The 21067-nt window shown below is 38.8% G+C and overlaps 2 protein-coding genes across 2 annotated transcripts; both read left to right on the forward strand.

The window, feature by feature from the left end:
• The first annotated feature begins 326 nt into the window (after positions 1 to 326).
• Positions 327 to 13369, forward strand: LOC121962324 (calpain-5-like). The gene is made up of 13 exons (XM_042512564.1): positions 327 to 416; positions 2638 to 2824; positions 6203 to 6334; positions 6405 to 6616; positions 7546 to 7738; positions 7823 to 8016; positions 8737 to 8814; positions 9922 to 10345; positions 10419 to 10541; positions 10741 to 10937; positions 11700 to 11818; positions 11931 to 12067; positions 13178 to 13369. Exons 1-13 carry the CDS (start codon positions 331 to 333, stop codon positions 13352 to 13354), a joined length of 2259 nt encoding a protein of 752 aa, XP_042368498.1. The 5' UTR covers positions 327 to 330; the 3' UTR covers positions 13355 to 13369.
• Positions 13370 to 14820: 1451 nt separating this feature from the next.
• LOC121962536 (transmembrane protein 272-like) lies at positions 14821 to 20669 on the forward strand. Its single transcript, XM_042512799.1, has 5 exons — positions 14821 to 14928; positions 17834 to 17919; positions 18007 to 18057; positions 18199 to 18405; positions 20150 to 20669. The coding sequence occupies exons 2-5, from the start codon at positions 17856 to 17858 to the stop codon at positions 20356 to 20358; spliced, it is 531 nt and encodes a 176-aa protein (XP_042368733.1). The 5' UTR covers positions 14821 to 14928; positions 17834 to 17855; the 3' UTR covers positions 20359 to 20669.
• The last annotated feature ends 398 nt before the right edge of the window (positions 20670 to 21067 follow it).

Consider the following 21067-nt stretch of genomic DNA (forward strand, 5'->3'; position numbering starts at 1 on the left):
ACACACTCATAAGAGATGGTGTCAGGGAGCGTGCAGAGCTCACAGCAAGCTGAGCGCTCACCCTGCAGCATCACTCACGCTGCAGTTTCACATTTATTCACTTTTTTTTTCTGATTTTTATTTTTTTTAATTCAGGCCCTGTGACACAAATCTCCAAGTGAAGTGTGTGTCTGTGGTGGAGATGAGTCACACACTCCTGGCAGATTCAGAGGACAGACGAAGACAGCTTTTAACAGCTGACTCTGGACAAAAGAGAGGAGGAAAGAGACGACAAATGCTGGATATTTGTCACCACAGAGCACATATGATCGTCTCTGGAGGATTTCCTAAATGACCAAAGGATGTTCAGATCTGCAGCCTGAGCTCCAGAGACAGTTTCAGAAAACAAGCGGAAAAACTTCCAGTCTGACTTCAAGGTAAAAGAATTTACCTGCAGTTTATATACAGTAATATCTAATGCATGTTAATAAAGCCTGATATATATATATATATATATATATATATAAATATGAGGTTTTTAATGATTTAAATATAAACTCAAGGGCAATACTGAATATTGCTGAAACTGGTGACAGCCTTTATAGATAAGTAATGTGGAGTGAAATTTGTATTATAAAGCTCATATTTTTGTGTATTTAATTTATTTATCCATTTAAAAATTCCACTACGAAAAAAAAACAATGGAATTTTTATTTTATTTTTTATTGATTTATTTTTGCATTTTTTTATAGTAGCATAGTGTTATTTCCACATAGTTATTTGAGATATTTATTTATTTTTTATAACTTCTAAAAAATATAGTTTATTTCACCAAATGTATAATGGAATAATATTTATTTCATAAAAAATGCAATTGATTATCTTAGCATGACTACCTTTACTATAAAAAAAAAAACTTAAACTGTTTGGTGAAGCATGGCTTTAGACAGTAAAATGATAAAAAAAAAAAAAAAATTCACGGTGTATATATAATGGATTAAATTAAATGGTGAAAAGGCTGAACAAATAAAATTTAAATAAACAAAAAAAACACGATAAATTTTTCAACAATAAAAATAATAAAGAGTACAACAATTAAGCACTAAAATAATTTTTAAAAATCCACAAATGAAAGTCAACAGAATAAACACCGGATAACAAATACACAAAATACTAAAAAAAAAAAAAAACTTTAAAATTGTACTAACTGACTGCGTTCACCAGTGATGAGTCTATTTTAAGTTGAGCCATCAAACAATAATAAAAATATTGAGCCGCAGGAATTCATGATGTATTTGGTTGCTGCAATCAGTAAAACATGATAAGGCATGAATTTATCATACGTTCTTAAATTATGGATCATATGTTTTTCGGGTGCTTATGTCTCTCTGCACGAATCTGATACAAGAAAAAGAAAACCTCGCTGATAATTAATGACGCTGACCCGAGCGGTATCTGCAAACCCTGCAAGGTTTCATCTCTGCTTTTCCTCTCCGCACAGCAAGACCCTGAGCTGACCCCGACGTCAGCACACACACACACACCTGGCATACTCACGCTGACACCGGGCACACTGCTTCACACACACACACACACACACACACACCAGTTGATGGGTCACCAGTCACACTGCTGACCCCAGCAGGTCATATCACCCATGACTAAAACGGTACCATTACCTTACTGCTGTCCTCACATTATCCCTCCAAACACACACACACACACACACACACACACACACACACACACACACACACACACACACACTGACCAGCTAACTCTGCCTGAAGCTGTTTAAACCCTTTAAACGTCCAAAGACGTTCATATTTTCAATGGTGTCTACCAAATATAGGCTAATTTAATGTAAAATGTCCCAAACTTGTTAAAAAAGTTGCATGTTCTGATGCTACAAACACAGCTCGAGATGTCCAGAATTCATGTTCAAAATGTGTGTTTTGTAGCTACAAACACAGCTAGAAATGTCCCAAACTTGCATGAAAAATTGCGTGTTTTGTTGCAATATACAACAGCTGGAAATGCTGCAAACCCTCAATAAAAATAGTTGCTTCAAGCAGAGCTAGACATGTCCCAAACTCACTTTAAAAATGCATGTTTGTTGCAAGAGACACGGCTGGAAAAGTCCTAAACTTTCATGAAAAATTGCGTGTTTTGTTACTATACATGGCTGGAAATGCTGCAAACTTTCAATCAAAACTGTTTGTTTTGTCGCTTCAAACAGAGCTGGACATGTCCTAAACTCGTGTTAAACATGTGTGTTTCGTCTCTACAAACAGCTGGGAATGTCCACAAGTTTGTGAAAAATTGCATTTTTTGTTGCTACAAATATGGCTCGAAATGTCCCAAACTCTGGTTAAACACTGTGTTTTGTTATGACAAACACAGCTGCAAATGTCCCAGACTCACCATAAAAACTGTTTTTTGTCACTACGAAATGGAAATGTCTAGAAGTCACGCTAAAAATACATTTCAGGAACAATTACATGTTTTGTCGCTACAAACGTAGCTAGAAATGTCCCAAACTCTCGTTAAAAATTGCATGTTTTGTAGCTAGAAACACAGCTGGAAATGTCAAGAACTCGTTTTGAAAACTGCACGTTAAATATGCTCTCAGTGAAACTCTTCTTTCTATCTTTCCAGAAGCTTCTCCTCTTCAGCCACTATGCCCGAACGAGTTCACAGTTTCCAGGGTCAAAGCTTTCACAAGCTGAGGCGGGCCTGTCTGCGTCGAGGCGCGCTCTTCAAGGATCCCCTGTTCCCCGCCAACGCTCAGTCCCTCTTCTACAAGAGGGAGCCTCCGCCGGGGCTGACGTGGAAGAGGCCGAGGGTGAGTGTGACTGAGCGAGAAGCCGAAAAGTATATCCAGAGTTTGTTGTGGTCATAAAAAGTCTAGAAAAGGCATGGAATTTGTAAATGGTAGTTTCCAGACCTGGAAAAGTTTTGGAAAAGTCATGGAATTTTGTCTAACAAACCTGTTTAATAATACATGATGTGTTCAAGGTTTGAAAGACATGTTTTCTTAAAAAAAGAAAAGAAATTAAAGAAAAAAAAATCCTTAAAAATGGCCAAATTGCCAAAGTCTTTTAGATTATCACAATTTTTTTCTTTTAAAATCACCCAAAAAATTTTTTTTTATAAAGTCAAAATGTTGTTATTAAAAATAAACTAAACATTTTCAAAGATAAAACAAAAATAGCCTTTTTTAAAAAAAAAAAAAAAAAAGAAAAAAAAGAAATCACGGTCATGTTTTAATAAAAAAATGGCTGTGAAAAAAATTAAAAATACAACCATTTAAATAAATTAAGCCCCTTCCCTAAAGCCAAAATAATCCTCAGTGCTCAGAATTGTTTTTGACATGCACCCTGCTTTTTGCACCCTCTCCTCTCTCATAAATAAACATTATATTTCAATATTTGGTCCTACTCTTGTTCTGAATTCATTATGCTTTAAATTCTCAAAGTCATTGAAAAGTCATGTTAATTATTATTATTTATTACAAACTCTTTATATCTCACAGGTTGTTTTTTACACAGCTTCATTTCCACAATTACCCACTTCAAACCAGTTCAAACCAGTTCAACAGCGACAAAGAGTTATTTTACAAATATATCTCCTCTCCTCACACATCTAAATAAAGTGACCGCAGCTCGTTATATTTCCGTCAGATTCGGGATAATTAAAGCACTTTCTATTATAGGAGACGCTTCAGGCAGTGAAACCTTATCCCTCAGAGAGCGAGCCGCTCGCAACGCTGGTGGACTGCTCTATTAGTGTGTGTGTGTGTGTGTGTGTGTGTGTGTGTGTGTGTGTGTTTACAGTTAAGAAAGAGCAGCAGTTAATTTAAAAAAGCGCAGTGTTGAGATGGGTGTAGACGTGTATAAGTTTATGGTGGCTACAGTTAGCCTTTAATGGTGCCAGTGTAATATGAGGTTAAAGTCAAGGTTAAATTATTTATTGCCCAGTTGTCAGTAGCCAAAAAATATAGATTTAAATGTGCAAGGACTTGTTAGGAGATGGATTATGCATGTATGAACAAAAAACAAGACTTTTAAAGACCTTTTAAAAGCTGTGTAAAATTAAATTTAATGCTTTTTACATAATTCTACTGGGCAACAAATGACAGCAAACCAATAAGGACAACAAGGCCGATAATAATCAATTAAAGTACATTATTTACAAAACTGTTAATCACATTGTTTCAGTAATCCCCAGCTGTTTATAACAACAATTCCTTGTAAAATAATCAATTAACGTGGCCTAAACCAAGATAAGTGAAAGAAGATGGTCAAACTGATTAACCAAAAGAGTAATCTTTTTTTTTTAAATAATTTAAATGAAAAATATATATAACTGATTATAATGTCTATGCAGGAGAAAATGTGCAAAAATAGTCAAGACCTTTTGAAAAAAATGTTTTTAAATACATTTAAAGGTCTTTTTAAGGAATATGATGCTTTTTAAGACTTTTCAAGACTGCAGATGACCTGAGGTCACCCATTAACCCTTTAATACATGGACAAATTTGTTTAATTTATTTCCAAATCATGATAAGAAGGCAATAAGTAACTTGAAAAGAAATAACTCAAAAATTAGTCAGAAATTATTAAAAAGAACAAGAAAATTACCCGAAAGTTTGCACAAAAAAAGAGAGACTTGAAATAGTGCTTTAAAAAGCTAATAATTTTGTAACAGAATTTTTAATATAAAGTTATGATAATTATGAATATAGTATATTTGGGTTTTTTTCTTTTTCCTACATTTTTGAAACAAATAAAGACATTTGCTCAGGGCTCAAAGATTGTAATACTTTAGAGCGGCACAAGAAAAGTAATGGCAGGTTTTAAAGGGTTAATTGCACTGATCTTAATAAATAATCATGTTTATTTTAGCTCCAAATTCAGGATCGACTGTGATCAGTAGAGTTCATGTAGTTCATTCAGTCTGTGGACCAAACCTTGTTGATGCGAAACCCTGCTGGAGACTAATTTGTTGACTCAGAGCAGGAGATAAAGGGTTAATGGTATTGTGTTCCTAATGCTCCGCTCAGGTATTTTAAGCGTTTATCAACGGGGAGTCGGATGTTAGTTTGACATCGAGTCACTCTGCAACTTCCCCCTCGACTGTCACAATCCAGGTGGCCTCCTACTTGTTGTGAAGTTGATATCATCACAAGGAAGGTACATATCTCGTCTGGGGTTACATCCGAGGAGGTTATGACCACCCAGTGTGTGTGTGTGTGTGTGTGTGTGTGTGTGTGTTTTCCTGCCTCAGTGTGTGTGCGTGTGTCCAGCAGCACCTCTACTGTTACCTGACCCTGTCCAAACGGAGATCAACAGATCCACACAGACAGGATCTGTCTCCTCAGCAGTGCTCCGACACTCGCAGGCCTCATAAAACACTGACGCTACGAACTGCTGCTGCGCTCATTCATCAGAGTTTATTTAAAGATTTGCTAATATGCTCATTTTCAGGTTCGTATTTGTATCTTGGCTTTCTCTGAACGCTGAGCAAAACATGCGAAAATGGAAATGACCAGCTTGGTGAGAAATATTACACAAATTGCAGGAAATTAGTAGATTTAAAAAAAAAAAAAAGGCTACAAAAAATATCAAGGGATAAACTATATTAATGAATATTGTTATAAACCTATTTAAAATTATGTTACAGAGTTATTATATTTATTATATCACACTTTTTTCAGGTAATTTTCTTCTTTGTTTGGGTTTTTATTTTTAAAATAATTTTTATTTATTTACCTTTACCTAAAATAAATAGGTAAAGGTAAATAAATAAATAAAATTCTCATTTGTCATGTTTTTGAAAGAAATCAAGCCACTTTTTTAAGGTTTCAAAGGGTTAATGGTCAAAAAACTGTCGTCTTTACCCTTCATAATGTCTGTGCTGCAACACTTGAATTCACAATCTGTTTAAGACGCTCTGTTTTAGCACCTGTCTCTTTAAGGCCCCCTTCCCCCCAAAAACGGCCCAGTCTGCTCTGATTGGTCAACATTTCGGGGTCTTCTGCGTGTCATTTCAGCCAGGGGAATGACCGCAACCAAAAATAACAAGAAAGTTAACAACATCAGCTCCATATTTCCCAGATGTTACCAAATACGCACGTTTTGTTGCTCCAAGGTGGCCAAAAAAAAGAAAAAAAAAACAAGTTTAATGTGTTTTTTATGAAACGTCTTTCTTCTGCCTCCAGGAGATATGTAAGGACCCCCGACTGTTTGTCGATGGCATCAGCACTCGTGACCTACACCAAGGCAGTCTGGGTAACTGCTGGATGGTGGCTGCCATTTCCTGCTTAGCATCCGAGCCCTTCCTGTGGAAGAAGGTTGTGTATTTCTTTATTGCTTCCTTCTTTCCCTCCATTTTTCCTTCGACTTACTCCTACGTCCCCACAGGTGATCCCCGACCACGTGGACCAGGAGTGGAATCCAAAGCACCCCGACCTGTACGCAGGAATCTTCCATTTCCGGTTCTGGAGACTCGGCCGTTGGATGGACGTCGTTGTGGACGACCGTCTGCCGGTCAGCAGAGATGGAGTCCTGCTCTTCTGCCGCTCGGCAACGCCACGAGAGTTTTGGAGCGCACTGCTGGAAAAGGCCTACGCCAAGTAAGTGATTCACCCGGCTTGATTATGTTCGAGGACTGACAAAACACCCATTCTTCCTTCAACAATGGCATAGGAGCTATCAAGACCCCCGAAACCTTGATTGCCTGATTGATTAGGATTCATAGACAATGGATCAAAGGACGGCCATCTGAATTATCTGTAGGTTCATGGGTTTTGCCAATCCTGGTCTCTTTATTTAAACTAGAAGAGCCAGGGAACAGGGTCTGAAGCAGACCTTTCTAATGAACAGTGGGACCAAATTCTTGAGCTGGTCCATTCCTCCTTCATATGTGCCCATCAGAGGCTAATTCAATGCAAAGTCTTACAGGGATGCTTAATTTATAGCAGCTGGCCAAATCTGGCCCTAGTAGTGTGCCAGGTGATCCCAGATATGTCCAAAAATCCCAGACACATGGCCCCCTGGTCATTTTGCAAAAGTGGCCCCCAAGCAAAGCAAGTTAAGCATCACTGCACCATGCTAGACTGGCCAAATATAGTGTCCTAAAATCCAAAAAAGGTCCAAAACTCTAAGAAATGTCTAAAAGTTTGAGAGACATCCTAAAATACAAATAACGTGCTTAAATCCTTGAAACGTCCCTAAAAGCTTAGAAATATCCCAAAGTCCCAGAAATGTCCAAAACTTCCAGAAATGTGCATGAGGCTGCTGTGACTCTGGCCCCCATGCAAGCAAAGTAAGATGAGTCCCTGCACTATACTAACGCCATCCTGGCCAAAATACATCCTAATATACCCCCTAGTATCTGATAAAAAATCATAATATGTAAACCTAATAGATGCACACTTATGGGACAAGAACCAGTTTCATTTTCAAATGTCCTACTACAAACAAACACCTGTTGAATAAGAAAATGGAGAAGAGGGGCTCAGCCATTAATCATTCATTCAATCTATATCTGGTTACTCTGTAGGCTAAACGGCTGCTACGAGGCGCTGGAAGGTGGAAACACCACAGAGGCTCTGATCGACTTCACCGGCGGGGTTTCGGAGCCCCTCAGCCTGGATCGTGAGGCCCTCAGCCAGCACAGCGACCAAAGAAGGGCGCTCTTCCAGACCTTAGCCAAGGCTCACGAACGCAAAGCCCTCATCACCTGCTCCATTCGAGTGAGCATCTCTGAATATCATCGGACAAAATAGCTGCAAAAAGTGTTTGAAATGTGGCGACTAACATAAATTAACATGTCTCAGCCAGCAGAGGGGGAGACGGTGGAGTCGGTTTTGGACTGCGGTCTGGTGCGAGGGCACGCCTACGGGATCACAGCGGTGAGGAAGGTGAGGCTGGGGGAGAAGCTGCAGAAGACGGGCTGGATGTCCCGACTCTTCATGGTGCGCATGAGGAATCCATGGGGCACCACGGACTGGACGGGAGCCTGGAGTCAGGGGTGAGGGCATATATCCAAGTAGACGTTCGTGCCAAATTTGAGGAAAGTCCCTCAAGGCATTCTTGAGGTATCATGTTCACAAAAAGGAAACACAAGAGGTCATAGTGACCTTGACCTTTAACCACCAAAATCTAATCAGTTCATCCTTTAGTCCAAGTGAATGTTTTCGCCGAATTTGAGGAAATTCTCTCAAGACCTTATTGCAATCTTGTGCTCACAGTAATGACATGGAAGTAAGGCCACATGATCTTCACCTTTGACCACCAAAATATAATCACGTCATTGTTGAATCCAAGTGGATGATTGTCCCAAATTTGAGGAAATTCCCTCAAAGGTTCTTGAGATAAATGTTCAGGAGAATGAGACTCTGAACTCTGTACTGGCTTAATCTGCCACATGTCTGACTGCTGAGTACATCACACATTTTGCTGGAGCTTTGGGAAATAAGCCTCTGCAGACGTTTCGCACCGTCAGTCTGTTTTACAACATTTCATAATTACAATTTCCGACATTTTACAATTGTGTCAGAGTTGTTTTACAAGGAGACATCTGTCGTATGCATTATGGAAGCCTGAGAAACTCGAAAAAAATGGCCAAAATGGACCTATAAAGGTTTCCAGAAGTTGAAACGCTACTTTTCACATGTCATTTCCAGTGTGTTGGACCTTGCAGCTCTGCATTTTTGCCTTTGACATTGTTGTGTGTGGACGCCCCCTGCAGGTCGCAGCAGTGGCAGCAGATGAGTCGAGCAGAGAGGGAGAAGATGGGGCTCATTGTTCGAGATGTCGGGGAGTTCTGGTATATTTCCATCATTAATTATTTGTTGGGATCATATTGTACTCCTGCCCACACAAGTAAAGTTGCAGTTACAGTTTACATCAATGTCTGTCCAGACTTTACACTTACAGTGATCAAAGGTGGACGTTCCTAAAAAGAAGTTACATATTCAAAATTCACAGTTTCCAGGTAAAAACCCCAAAATAGTGTCACTAATTCAATATCTGAGCAAATGTTCCTTTTTGTTACTGAGATATTTTATTAAATAATGGCAGAACACAATGGTGTCATTGTAAAGTTCACTGTTTTTACTTTTTAGATGTAAAATGTCATCATTTTATCCTCTTCTTCTTGAGTTATGCCAAAAAACTTGTTTTGTGAGGTCACCTTGACCTTTGACCACGAAGGCCTTCTTGAGATATAATTTTGACGAGAATGAGATGGACGCAAGGCCATAATGACCTTGACCTTTGACTTGTTGCCACCAAGATTAAATCAATTAATTGTTATGTCCTAGTAGACGGTTGTGCTAAATTTGCTGAAATTCCCTCAAGAAACTCTTGAGATATTGTGTTCATGAGAATTAGACTGACGCAAGGTGACATTGACCTTGTCCTTTGACCTATGACCACCAAGATCGAATCAGTCAATTGTTATGTCCATGTGTGCCTTTGGGCCAAATTTGAGGTAATTCCCTCAAAGCCTTATTGAGATCTTATGTTCAAAAGAATGACACAAATGCAAGGTCACAGTGACCTTGACCTTTGAACACGTTTGTGCCTAATTTTGTGCCAGAAATTCTCTCAAGGCATTCTTGACATATAGCAGTTGTGAGAATGAGATAAACAAACAACAATAAACTTTTGACTTTTGACCACCAAAATCAAATCTGTTCATTGTTGAGTGCAAGAAGATGTTTGTGCCAAATTTGAGGAAATGTCCCTGAATGAGACAAACGAATCGACAACCCAAAAACACTGAAATTGTCTCTGACCAAAGGTGTTAAAAAGTCTGTAAAATACATGTTTAAAAGTGGGCATTTAGCATGATTTCTATCCGTTTATTTTGCTGATTGTTGTCATAAATGTCACGTGATTGACACACTACATTTCCTCTCCTGCTCCTCAGGATGGACTTTGAGGATTTCTGTCACTACTTCACAGACGTGGTGCTGTGCCGGCTGGTGGAGAGACCTCTGCTGTGGCCGAGCTCTCACTGGAGGGAGGTGCGGCACTATGGGGAGTGGACTCCAGCTCCCACTTCCCCGGGAACACCTCCATCCACCGACCTCCACCAAAGCAACCACGCGCTGAGTTCAGGGAAGAACAACGACACCAGACATGGAGGGACCAAGCAGCAGGGTAACCGGAAGGAGGCGAGACTCGGGGAGAGTCAGCAGAAGGAAGAGAGGTGTGAGCGAGATAATAGCGTGAAAAAAGAGACAAAGGAGGACGATAGTGGAGAGGTGGGAGGATGGGAGGCACAGATGGACAAGAGGAGTCGATGTGGAGGATGCATCAACCACAGAGACACTTTCCTGCACAACCCGCAGGTAATGAAAGAAATGAAAATAACAAAATGTAATCGTCACAATACTCTAACGTTTTACTTTTCTGACTCTCTAGTTCATGTTTGAGGTGAGAGACAAAGAGGAGGAGGTGCTGATCTGTCTGCAGCAGGAGGACAGGAGGATACGGAGGAAAGATGGAGGAGGAGACAACCTGCCGATCGGCTTTGAGGTGCTGAAGGTGAGCAGGCCTAACAATGTGACACCTTTTCAATTCCTGCAATAAAAAATAAATAAATAAATAAAAAAATAAAAAAAATAAAATTAAAAATAAAATTAAATTAAATTAAATTAAATTAAATTAAATTAAATTAAATTAAATTAAATTAAATTAAAAATAAATAAATAAATAAAATCCCTGCTACGCTGTTGTGGCACAGGTGGAGGTGAACCGCAGCAGCCGGGTGCAGTGTGTCGGTGAGCAGGTGGCCAGCTCCGTCTACATGGACTCCCGCAGTGTGACGCTGAGATGGACTCTGGCTCCGGGTCGCTACGTCGTGCTGCCAACCACCTTCCTCCCAGGCGCCACCGGACGCTTCCTCCTACGTCTCTTCTCCCATTCCCAAGTCCAACTCAGGTGTGTCAGGAATTTTTGTTTGCATGTTTGATAAGGGGTAAAAAAAACATCGAAAGAGTAATTTCACTTGCTCAGAAAGTTAGTAAAAATGCACAGTAAACATACTTTGTATTTAATTATTTATGTATTGTTAGGAACCAGCTCGTGATGGGAGAAGGCAAGGAATGTAAAGCCACGTTTTTGGTGAATTAAATGTATTTATTAATAAGAAAATTAGGATTATCATGACAACAACAAAATGTGAGGCAAAACTACCAGAATCTAAAAAATAAATATAGTAAAAAGAGAGCTCTTTAAAACAAGAGATGTGAGAATCCTCTAATGAAATCAAAATAAAAACATTATTGTCATTTTTATTTTTCAATTATTTTATTTATTCCAAACACAACTGCTTTTCTCCTCTGAGAAACAGAAACACCTAAATATTTTTTAAAAAAGCTTCCTAAATTAAAAAATAAAAAGGAAAAATTTAAAAAACAAACAAAATTTTTTTTAAAGTGGTTACAAATACACAAGACAAGAAAATTAAAAAAAGAGCCCACACATGTAGAAACTAAAAAAAAAATGTTAATATTCTAAATATTGTGGATCATCCCTTTCGCTTCTACAATAACACAATTTAATTTAATTTAATTTAATTTAATTTAACTTAATTTAATTTAATTTAATTTAATTTAATTTAATTTAATTTAATTTAACTTAATTTAATTTAATTTAATTTAATTTAATTTAATTTAATTTAATTTAATTTTGTGTGTGTAGGGAACTGAGGGAGGATTTGCCGTCTCCCTCTATCTTCCAGTGTTTTCTACCTCAACCCACTGTGGTGACCACAGTCTACCTCCGCAGGGCGTCCGGACTCAGCCCTCCCAAACAGACAGGTGGCTCCGCACATCACATCTCCTCCAGTTTTTTTTTGTGATTTGTGATTGCAGACCTTTTGTTCTCTTGTCTAATCTTTACACCTTGTTTTTTCTGTGATATGATCCACAGCTTCAGATGTTTACGCCATAGTGCGGTGTGAGAACGACACTATAAGGACGCGGGTTTTCAAGGCAGAAGAAAACCCTGAATTTAACCTCAGAACCATCTTCTACAGGAGATACCCCGACACTCACATCTCTATTGAGGTTTGACACAGTAATATTCCCCCTCTCTCACACCAACACAATCACCAAATAAAAAAACACCATCAGTTAAAAAATAACCAGTTTTTGCGTCACTATCGCCATTTAAAATGCTGCAATGTTTTGCTAAAAAACACCCGTTTTTGGTGGCACACCAGCGACAGGAAATGCAGTGACGGCTCACTAAATACACCCAGCTTCGGTGGCACACTCGCTGCTGAAATGTCTCTTTGTAAACTAATCAGTTTTCAGGGTCACAATCACCGCTGGAAATACTGTGATGTCTCACTAAAAACAGTCTGTTTTGGTGGCACACTTGTTGGAAATACAGTGATTTCTCACTAACAAAAGGTTTTGGTGTCACATTTTCCACTTAAAATGCAGCTAGGTTTTGCTAAAATCACCAGTTTTGTGGTACAACTGCTGCTGGAAATGCTGCCAATACATACCTTAAAAAACAGCCATCTTTGGTGCCAAAATAATTGCTGGAAATGTCCCTGATGTGTCCTTTAATCACAGTTTTGATGATATAACTGCCTTTGGAAATGCCTCTAATGTCTCGCTCGCTTTGGTGGTTAATTGTTGCACAATTGCTGCTGGAAATGTCTTCAGTCCATCCAATGTCTTGCTAAGAAACACTGTTTTGGTGGCACAAACACTGCGAGAAATGCAATGATTTCTCACTAAAAATGACCAGTTTTGCTGGTGAAATTGCTGCTGGAAACACAGAAATGTTTTGTCAGTAAACAACCAGTCTGGATGCAATTTTTGCCTTTTAAAATGCTGCGATATCTGGCGTAAAAAACGCCCAATTCCGGTGACACTAAGACAGCTAGAAATGCCGCATAATCCGATGTCTCTTTAAAATTATTGGTGGCATAATCTCTGGAAATACTGCAAGTGTCACATTACAAAACAACCAGTTGTGTGGCAAACAGGAAGTGCCACAGATGTATTTCACAACAATGCTGGAAATGCTGCTAATTTCTCGCCAGAAAGCACCCAGTTATTTGTTTTTTGGTCTTGAAAAGAGGTCTGCAGAAATGTACAATAACAACATTTTCTTCGGGCTGCTCACACACACTCAGTCAGTCCTGTCGGGTTTTTTTGCAGCTGTGGAGCAGAGGTCGGCTGTGGGACTCGGTGCTCGGTGGCGCTCGACTCCAGACTGCGGAATCAGAGAGGAGTCGGAGCCATGTGATCGATCTGCGAAGCGGCCAATCCGGTTCAGGATGCCGAGGGTGCGTCTACGTCGAGACGTCTTCCAGCGTCTGTCTCACAGACTTGTGACAGCATCACTTTATTTCCCCGCGCAAACCGTCTCAGCGTCCGGCCTCTCAGGTGGAAGTTAACGGACAAAGAAAAGTTTTGATGAACTAATAAAAAACCAAAACTTCAAAGATAAAGACTGTTAAACAACAAAGGTGCTGTAGTGTACTGACGCATTTTGCATTTGTGTTTCACTGTTAACTGTTCTATGATCTGCTGGTCAGGTCATCAAAACTCAACTGCAAATGCTGCCAAAATGTTTTATGTTTTATGTGTTATTACATCTAATTTATTATTATACTGTTTTGTCATTTTTTTGCTGTTTCTGTCATGATTTTTACATTAATTTATGTTGTAATTATGCTTAAATTTAAAAATAAAATCACATTTGTTTAGAAATGATTTTCTTATGAATAAACAATTAACACTGACTGAGTGTTTTCGCAATTAATTTCATTATTTGGAGGGTTTAAATGATTGAAATCTTTATATTTTAGATTGGACTTCACATTTTAAAGGAACACTTTCACTTTAGCGTTCAGCTGAGAGAGATTCATTGCAACACAACAGGTTTGCATTCCTGCACATATCTCACGTCTCATATCTTTACGTGATTAGATGAGACTAAAATCTGAAATCAGAAAACATGCACTATTGACGTGCATACTTATGACAGTGAATGTTTGAGCAAGATGGCAATAAAAACAAAAATGAGTAATTTTATTATGTCTAACCTTAAAAACTCCAGATATACTCTCTTTTACAATTCTTTTTTATATTTGGTAACTTTTTCATTATTGAATTACACTGCAGCATTTTCTGCAGCTGTTAGCACGCAGGAAAATGATATCTTTTTACCTGATTAGCTGCGACTGTGACCTCAGCAGCAGCTTATCAGTGACCACACCTCTGTTCAAACTCAGAGAAAAGACTCTTTCAGCCTTTATCTGGTCTCATTTGACAATATTTGTTTATCCTGAGTCCGTCATATTTGCAAAGACTGATCCTTAAAATTCAAAATACCAGCATTTAATGTTGAGTTTACTTTCAAGTTCTGAATTGCAGCACTGTATATGTTTTCTTATTTCAGCACACTTAAGCAACTCATTCTACTTAATCTGAATGTCACAGCACTTAAATAATTTTTTTTCAGATTTTTCTTTCAGGCACTACTTTAATATATATAAGATATACTTTAATATCCTCAGAACCCAAAATCCACAAGAAACATCTTAAAATCTTAGAAATGTCCTAAAATCAGAGAAAAGTCTAAAATCTTAGAAATGTCCTAAAATATTTTTTTAAAAATGTGTTAAAATCTTAAAAAAAATAAAAAACATCCTAAAATCCCAGAAATGTCCTAAAAGTCTGGAAACATGCACAGGGGCTGCTGCACCTGGCCCCTGGCCCCTGGCCCCGGCCTATGACATCACAGGCTGCAGTTACTTCAGTTACCCGCACAAGATGACCTCGTGAACGCCGCTCTGGGCGTGCGCGCTCCCGAGAGGCGGAGGTTTGGCATCTCACGCGCGCAGCAGCAGCAGCTGTGAGCGTCAGACAGCAGCAGACAGCGGGAAGGTAAACTCTGACTGCAGGTGAGTTTGGGACAATTACACATCAAACTGCGGCTCTTAAAGCGTTAAAGTAGCACTTTCGCGACTTTTGTGCGGTCGTGTTTGTAGTTTCCAGCCGTTGTGGGTCAGCAGAAGTTGGCGTTGTGTCGGTGTGTTACCGGGGCGTGGCGGAAAGCGTTTGGCTTATAAAATTAAAAGCGAGGCCGCAGTTTAACGTTTGACAACGTTTGTTTAATAGTTTGGCCAAAGTTTCACACATGTGAAGCTTTAAAACTGCAAGAGCTCCGAGTGTGTTTTTATTTACTTGTTCATCACAAACAAAACACACAATTTAGTTTATCACTAATAACACAAAAACAATCAACAGCATGTTTCAGCCTCAGTTTTTCTCTAAATATTCTCCTAAATGCGCCTGTTTTCTGCTGTGTGTTTTAATGTGACGTTAATTAACGCGCAGGTTGTATCTTGTCGCTGCTGTTTTTATACTGGTTAAACTGGCTTTGGTGGGAATGCAGTCAGACCTCTCTGCTGTACTATTTTTCCTCATAAAAGCACTGCAGATGTGTAAACAAACCGTCATGCCAAAATATCCTGTGCGAACATTTTATTGTTTTACAGGCTGTACTGGACACTGATAACAAGGAACTGCATGAAACTTAAATTTAATTTAGGGCTGGGAGAAGATGCAATAATGAACAGCCACATGCACATGATCAAACTGACTTTATTTCTCTCAAAAACACGGATAGAAGACAAAGAGCCACAAAAGAGGAAATGACTCCAAAATTAGCAAGAAATTACAAAACAAAGTTTAAGAAAATTACCTGGAAATTAGTCTTTTTAAAAGTGAAAAAAAAATAAAAATATTAAAAAAATGTTTTCAAAAAACACGGAAATGACCTGGAAAATGTGCTTAAAGTTATAGTAATTTGGTAAGATAATTTAAAATCTGTAATTACGATAATTATAAATATAATTTTTCCTTAGCTTTTTATTTTCCTAGACATTTTTTTAGGTGTTGAGTACTTACAGGTCTGGTTTAGTTTATTTGTTATTAGGAGTATGTGACTCTTCTCGTGAAAACAGCCGTAAAGTGTCTTACGTGACTCTAATGGGAACTGTAAAAAAAAAACAAAAAAAAAACATGATGACTGGATTTCTCACAAAAACATGGAATAAGGAAATGAGCAATGAAAGAGGAAATGACTCAAAAATTTGCAATAAATTGGTAGAAAGTACGAGGAAGTTGAAAAAAAACAGAAATGATTTGGAAAACATACTATAAAGTTTAGCTTAGTTTTTCACTGGCTGTAACTGTAAAAAAACAATTGGTTTGATTTCTTTCAAAAACATGGGAAGAAGGTATTGAGCAACAAAATAGGAAATGAACCCAAAAATAGCAAGAAATTAGTAAAAAGTACAAGAAAATTGCCTGAAAAAATTATTGTAAAAAACAACAAAAAACAAAGAAGAGAGCTTTAAAAAAAATCCCAAAAGGTGTTTAAAATTCTAGCTTTTTAAAAATCCCTTTTTCTTTTTTTCAGACGTTTTTTCATAGCTTTTTAAAAAAATCATTAGATACGCATCAATAGGAGATCGCAGAATTCAGGTGAAGACTAATCATATTTTTAGTCTCATTTTGATGCAAAAATTTGTTAATTAGCTGGAATGCAAGGTAGATTTATTTGTCAGTTTTTATGTAATTTAAATTGTGATCTTAGTAGTGATAAAAATGATTGTGATGATTATTTTGGTCATAATGTGCAGCCCTGCCTGTGTAACACCAGGCCACAAGAGTCAAACACTGAAGCACCTACTCTGTGTGTGTAACAACTGTCCTTATGTCCGTCTGAGCACCTGTGGGCGTCTTTTTAAAAACCGGTGTCGTCAGGTGCATTGTTGTTGTATTGCTCTTTTGAGGCAACAGAAAGAGATTGCGCCATTGAAAAACAAAAATGTTGACTTAAGCACAGCTAAACTGTCAGTGCTAGCTTTAGACGGACATAGTTGTCATTTTTACAGCCAGCGCCCACTTTGTTAAGTAGCACTTGTCGTCAGGTGCATTGTTGTTGTGTTGCAGCAGAGAGAAATTAAGCCATTGACCAACAAAAACATCGTCTTTAAGTCAATAGTGGAGTGTTTTCCTGCTATTCAAAGGGAGCTTTTTTCACATAGTAAGAATCATCCAGAAAGACTGGTTCACAACACGCCCTCATTCTGCAGGTAGGTTAAATAATTTTGGGTTCCTCCTGAGAGTTTGAGATTCGTATCATCAGTCGGAGACCGCTCAGTCGACTGAGATTCCTTTAAGTCGAGCAGATGTTTTTTGGCAAGTCAGTGTGGTGTGTAATGTGCTTCTGGGGACGTTTTGGTCCCCAGATTTTGCTGCAGAGTGAGCGCTCTTGACGGTCAGGCTACTCTTTGGTAGATGCTGCAGCGGACACGATGCAGCGGCACAGAAGAGGAGAAAGTCTGCGCTGTAAGGCTCTGAGATAACATGGTCTTCTCTCCTCTGCTCAGGAGCGGTGACTTTACAGCCCCTCGGCAACTTAATACAACACGGTCTCTGGCTTTTGTTTGATATCTAATACGCTCCAGAGCCCTGAAAATGCTACTCGGGACAGCCCTAATATTCATATTTAATTGGCAAATCTGATCGACTGACATAACTCTGAGTCGGGCACAGCCCTACAAATAAAACATTGTTATCTGAGAAATTGTTATTACATTCTCTGAAATGTGAACATAGCAGAGAGCAGAGCAGAGCTGCTGTCTGACTCCCTGTTAAAAGTCCAGAGTGAAGGATTAATGGGGCTAATGTTGGTAGAAATGGTATCTAATCTATCCATCTATGTCTCCGGTCAACACTTTTACTTTTGGACAATGTAATAACACTTCTGACTCTGTTCTTAATCCTCTTTTGTAGTTTAGAGTCTCCACTACTGAAAATGTCAAACACTGGTCTCATTCGACGCATCCGCAACCATCCTCAGCCCCCGACACCGGCACTAGGTGAGATCATCATCGTCATAGATTTTTTTACAGAAAAAAAGCTGTGTGTGTCTTTGCTTTATCTAAATATATCCCTTTTTCTTGCAGCATGCTCAAAGTTGGTTTTCTGTGTCATGCCGATTGCTCAGATTTCAATTGGTGAGTGAGCGATTCACATTACAGACATTTTATTTGTTGTTTGTTTCGTTAAAATGCTCTTTTTTTACAAGTGCGAAAATGACAATTTCTCAGATAAATTAAATCCAACTTATCTGCTGTCGTCAACTCTGTGTCCAACAGGTGCGGTATATCTGAATGACTGTCCGCGGCAGCACTACATCCCCATCTACTTGATAGTGGCGGGAGTCTTCGGCCTGGTGTTGGCGGTGCTCTCCTGCCTGCCCTGCGCCCGGGAGGCCAAAGACGGCACCTCCAACCCGCTCACCGCAGTCTGCGCCACCTGGAACTCGTTGATGGGTTTCTTCCTCTGCTGCTGGTTTATTGCTGGTGAGTTTAAACAGCAGAGGAGAGACGAATCACATCATAGAGGGATGGGGATGGCACACCAAGATAAAGTGGTCCACAATGGGAACTTTTTTTGTACTTTTAGTATATATAAGGTGCCAGAGTGCATAAAACAGCTTCAGAATAGAGCTTGTTTATCAAAAAAGTGCCAGTGGACAGTGGCCCAATCCAAAGAGGTCCTACCTAAATCTCTAATGTCCTAAAATCCTAGAAATGTCCCAAAATTCCAGCGATGCGTGCTACAATCCTAGAAACATCCTTAAGTTCTAGAAATGTCCTAAAATCCGAGAAATGTGCTAAATTTCTAGAAACATACTAAAATCCAAGAAATGTCCTCAAATCCTAGATACATGCTAAAATCCTAGAAATGTCCCAAGATTCTAGGAATGTCCCAAAATCCTAAAAATGTCCTAAATTCAGAGAAACATTCTCAAATCCTAGATACGTACTAAAATCCTTGAAACAATCTCAAGTTCTAGAAATGTCCTAAAATCCAAAATACGTCCTCAAATCCTAGATACATGCTAAATTCCTAGAAATGTCCTAAATTGATGTGACCTGCACAGTTGGCACTAGTCGGCCTTTGTCTTTATTTTTCGGATAACTGCTCGTATGGAGAGTTATTTCCTCTCACGCAGGCGCAGAATGTGTTAGTTGGCCGTTGCTGTGCGTGGTCAGGGGCAGCTTTTTGGCTGAGACACAGGTGACATGAGGTGATGCAACAGTCGGCCGTCATCGCCTCGAGTTGTTTGACGTGTGTTTGATGTGTCTGGGCCTGACGTGTGATTGCACCACAGGTCATCACAGGGTGAGACTCAATTTTGTCCATATTTTGTTTGAGCAGGCATCATCTCTTACATAACCCGCCAAATAGCTCTCCAGGCAAGACAGTTCATTTCTCTCCAGAGCAGTTTATTTCAGCTGCATTCAGACTCCTTTTACTGGCATTTTAACCTCTGAAGCCTGAGAAAATTGGTTTGATTTCTTTCAAAAATACAGGAAAAATTGAGCAACATTGCAAAAAATAAAATTAAATAAAATTAAAAAAAACAAATAACTAAATTTAAAAAAATAAAATGAATAAATAAAGTAAGAAAGAAATTATCTGAAAGTTAGCTGGGGGTGTGGGTTTTTAGATAGGAGGAAAAAAATGAAAAATGCATTTATATTTCTTTTATTTACATATTTAAAATTATGGTCCAAAAACTACTTGCTAATTTTGTTTTGGGGGCCATTTCTTGTTAAGTTGCTTGTTGCACTCTTCACAAAAATATCAAGGCAATTTGCTCAGGTTTTAAAGGGTTAAAAGTGCAAAATTCAATGCAAGTGTTACAAGAGACGTACAGTCTTAGTTTAGGTTTGCTGTTTAAATGAAATCAAACATAAAAGAGCACAAATACAAATACTCACAAATATTAGCTGCATGCTGCAACTTGCCTCATTATGGTGCACCAGTTGGAGCCACACTGTAGTGACATGTGGGGGCCACTAGATGTCCCTCTGTATTTGCTAGGAACCTCCTTCCTTTCTCTGAATTGTCAATGCTGCACACAAACGCCCTCAGTAGTAAAATTAGAAACCCCAAACTCTGGCAAAACTCTCATGATTTTATGTATCTAATTATTTTAAAGTAATATCAGACAGTCAGACAGCAGCTCTGCTCTGCTCTCTGCTATGTTCATTCTATGAATTGGATTACATAATTCACTTGTTTTTTTTTGTCCAGGTAATGTGTGGATATACTCTATTTACGAGCCCAACTACAACAAGAACACAACCAGCGTGGATCCGTACTGCGACAGGACGCTTTACCTGTTTGCCTTCTGGACCACCACCTTAATCTACATCCTCCTGGGTCTGTTTCTGGTAGGCGGCTGCTGCACCTTATTCTGCTTCTTCCTGTGCGGCCGAGCCGACGCCGACGACAATATCTAGAGACAAACAATGACGAGACGGGATACACACAGTTTGTTTGCTGCTGAGGCTGTTAATGTTGATGACTAATACGCCTTAAAATGTGTCTCTTGGTGGCACTTCTAGTTGCACAACCTTCATTTTGACAGCCCCAGCTAGAAACATTTAACTTCAACATGCTGTAGATTTTAACACTGATCAGAAAGGAAAACTGGTATTTTTCATTCTGGACCCTGTTTTTTCATGTTTTTGTGTTGAAGTGACTAAAAAAAAAACCAACTATTTCTTATTTTGGTCCAGTATTGAGCAACAACACTGCAGTCAACATCTGCAAAATGCTTGTTTCTGCCACTGACAGGCTCAGATTACAATAAGTGTCTGAAGGCATCCCTGCAGAGATAGTCTTTAACAAACAATCTAAGATCACCTAAATAGGCTATTACGCCCTGTCAGCTTACATCCGCCTATAGACTCTGATTGTTATAATTGTCTGACAAAATTATGAAAAGGATCCCTACAGAGATAGAGTTTCTCCTTCAAATGTTCCAACAATCAACTGCATTTTTTAATTTACCAAATGGGTGAACATGTTGGCTCTGTACACGCTTAAATTACTTTTTATTTGAACAGGGTCTGGTGGGTTTGGCAATATTTTGCTACTGACAGGCAATGCGCAGCGTCAATTTAGATCAACCTAAAGTGCTGGTTTCGTCACTGACAGGCTCCAGTT

Source organism: Plectropomus leopardus, chromosome 23 (assembly GCF_008729295.1).
Source record: "Plectropomus leopardus isolate mb chromosome 23, YSFRI_Pleo_2.0, whole genome shotgun sequence".
NCBI lineage: Eukaryota > Metazoa > Chordata > Actinopteri > Perciformes > Serranidae > Plectropomus > Plectropomus leopardus.

Excerpts from the sequence above, each read along its gene's own strand:
- LOC121962324 (XM_042512564.1), top strand. The coding sequence starts at position 331 with ATGACCAAAGGATGTTCAGATCTGCAGCCTGAGCTCCAGAGACAGTTT. Across the intron at positions 8,815-9,921 it reads CGAGATGTCGGGGAGTTCTG|GATGGACTTTGAGGATTTCT; the intron begins GTATATTTCCAT and ends CCTGCTCCTCAG. Across the intron at positions 10,938-11,699 it reads CATTCCCAAGTCCAACTCAG|GGAACTGAGGGAGGATTTGC; the intron begins GTGTGTCAGGAA and ends TTGTGTGTGTAG.
- LOC121962536 (XM_042512799.1), top strand. The coding sequence starts at position 17,856 with ATGTCAAACACTGGTCTCATTCGACGCATCCGCAACCATCCTCAGCCC. Across the intron at positions 18,058-18,198 it reads GATTGCTCAGATTTCAATTG|GTGCGGTATATCTGAATGAC; the intron begins GTGAGTGAGCGA and ends TGTGTCCAACAG. Across the intron at positions 18,406-20,149 it reads CTGCTGCTGGTTTATTGCTG|GTAATGTGTGGATATACTCT; the intron begins GTGAGTTTAAAC and ends TTTTTTGTCCAG.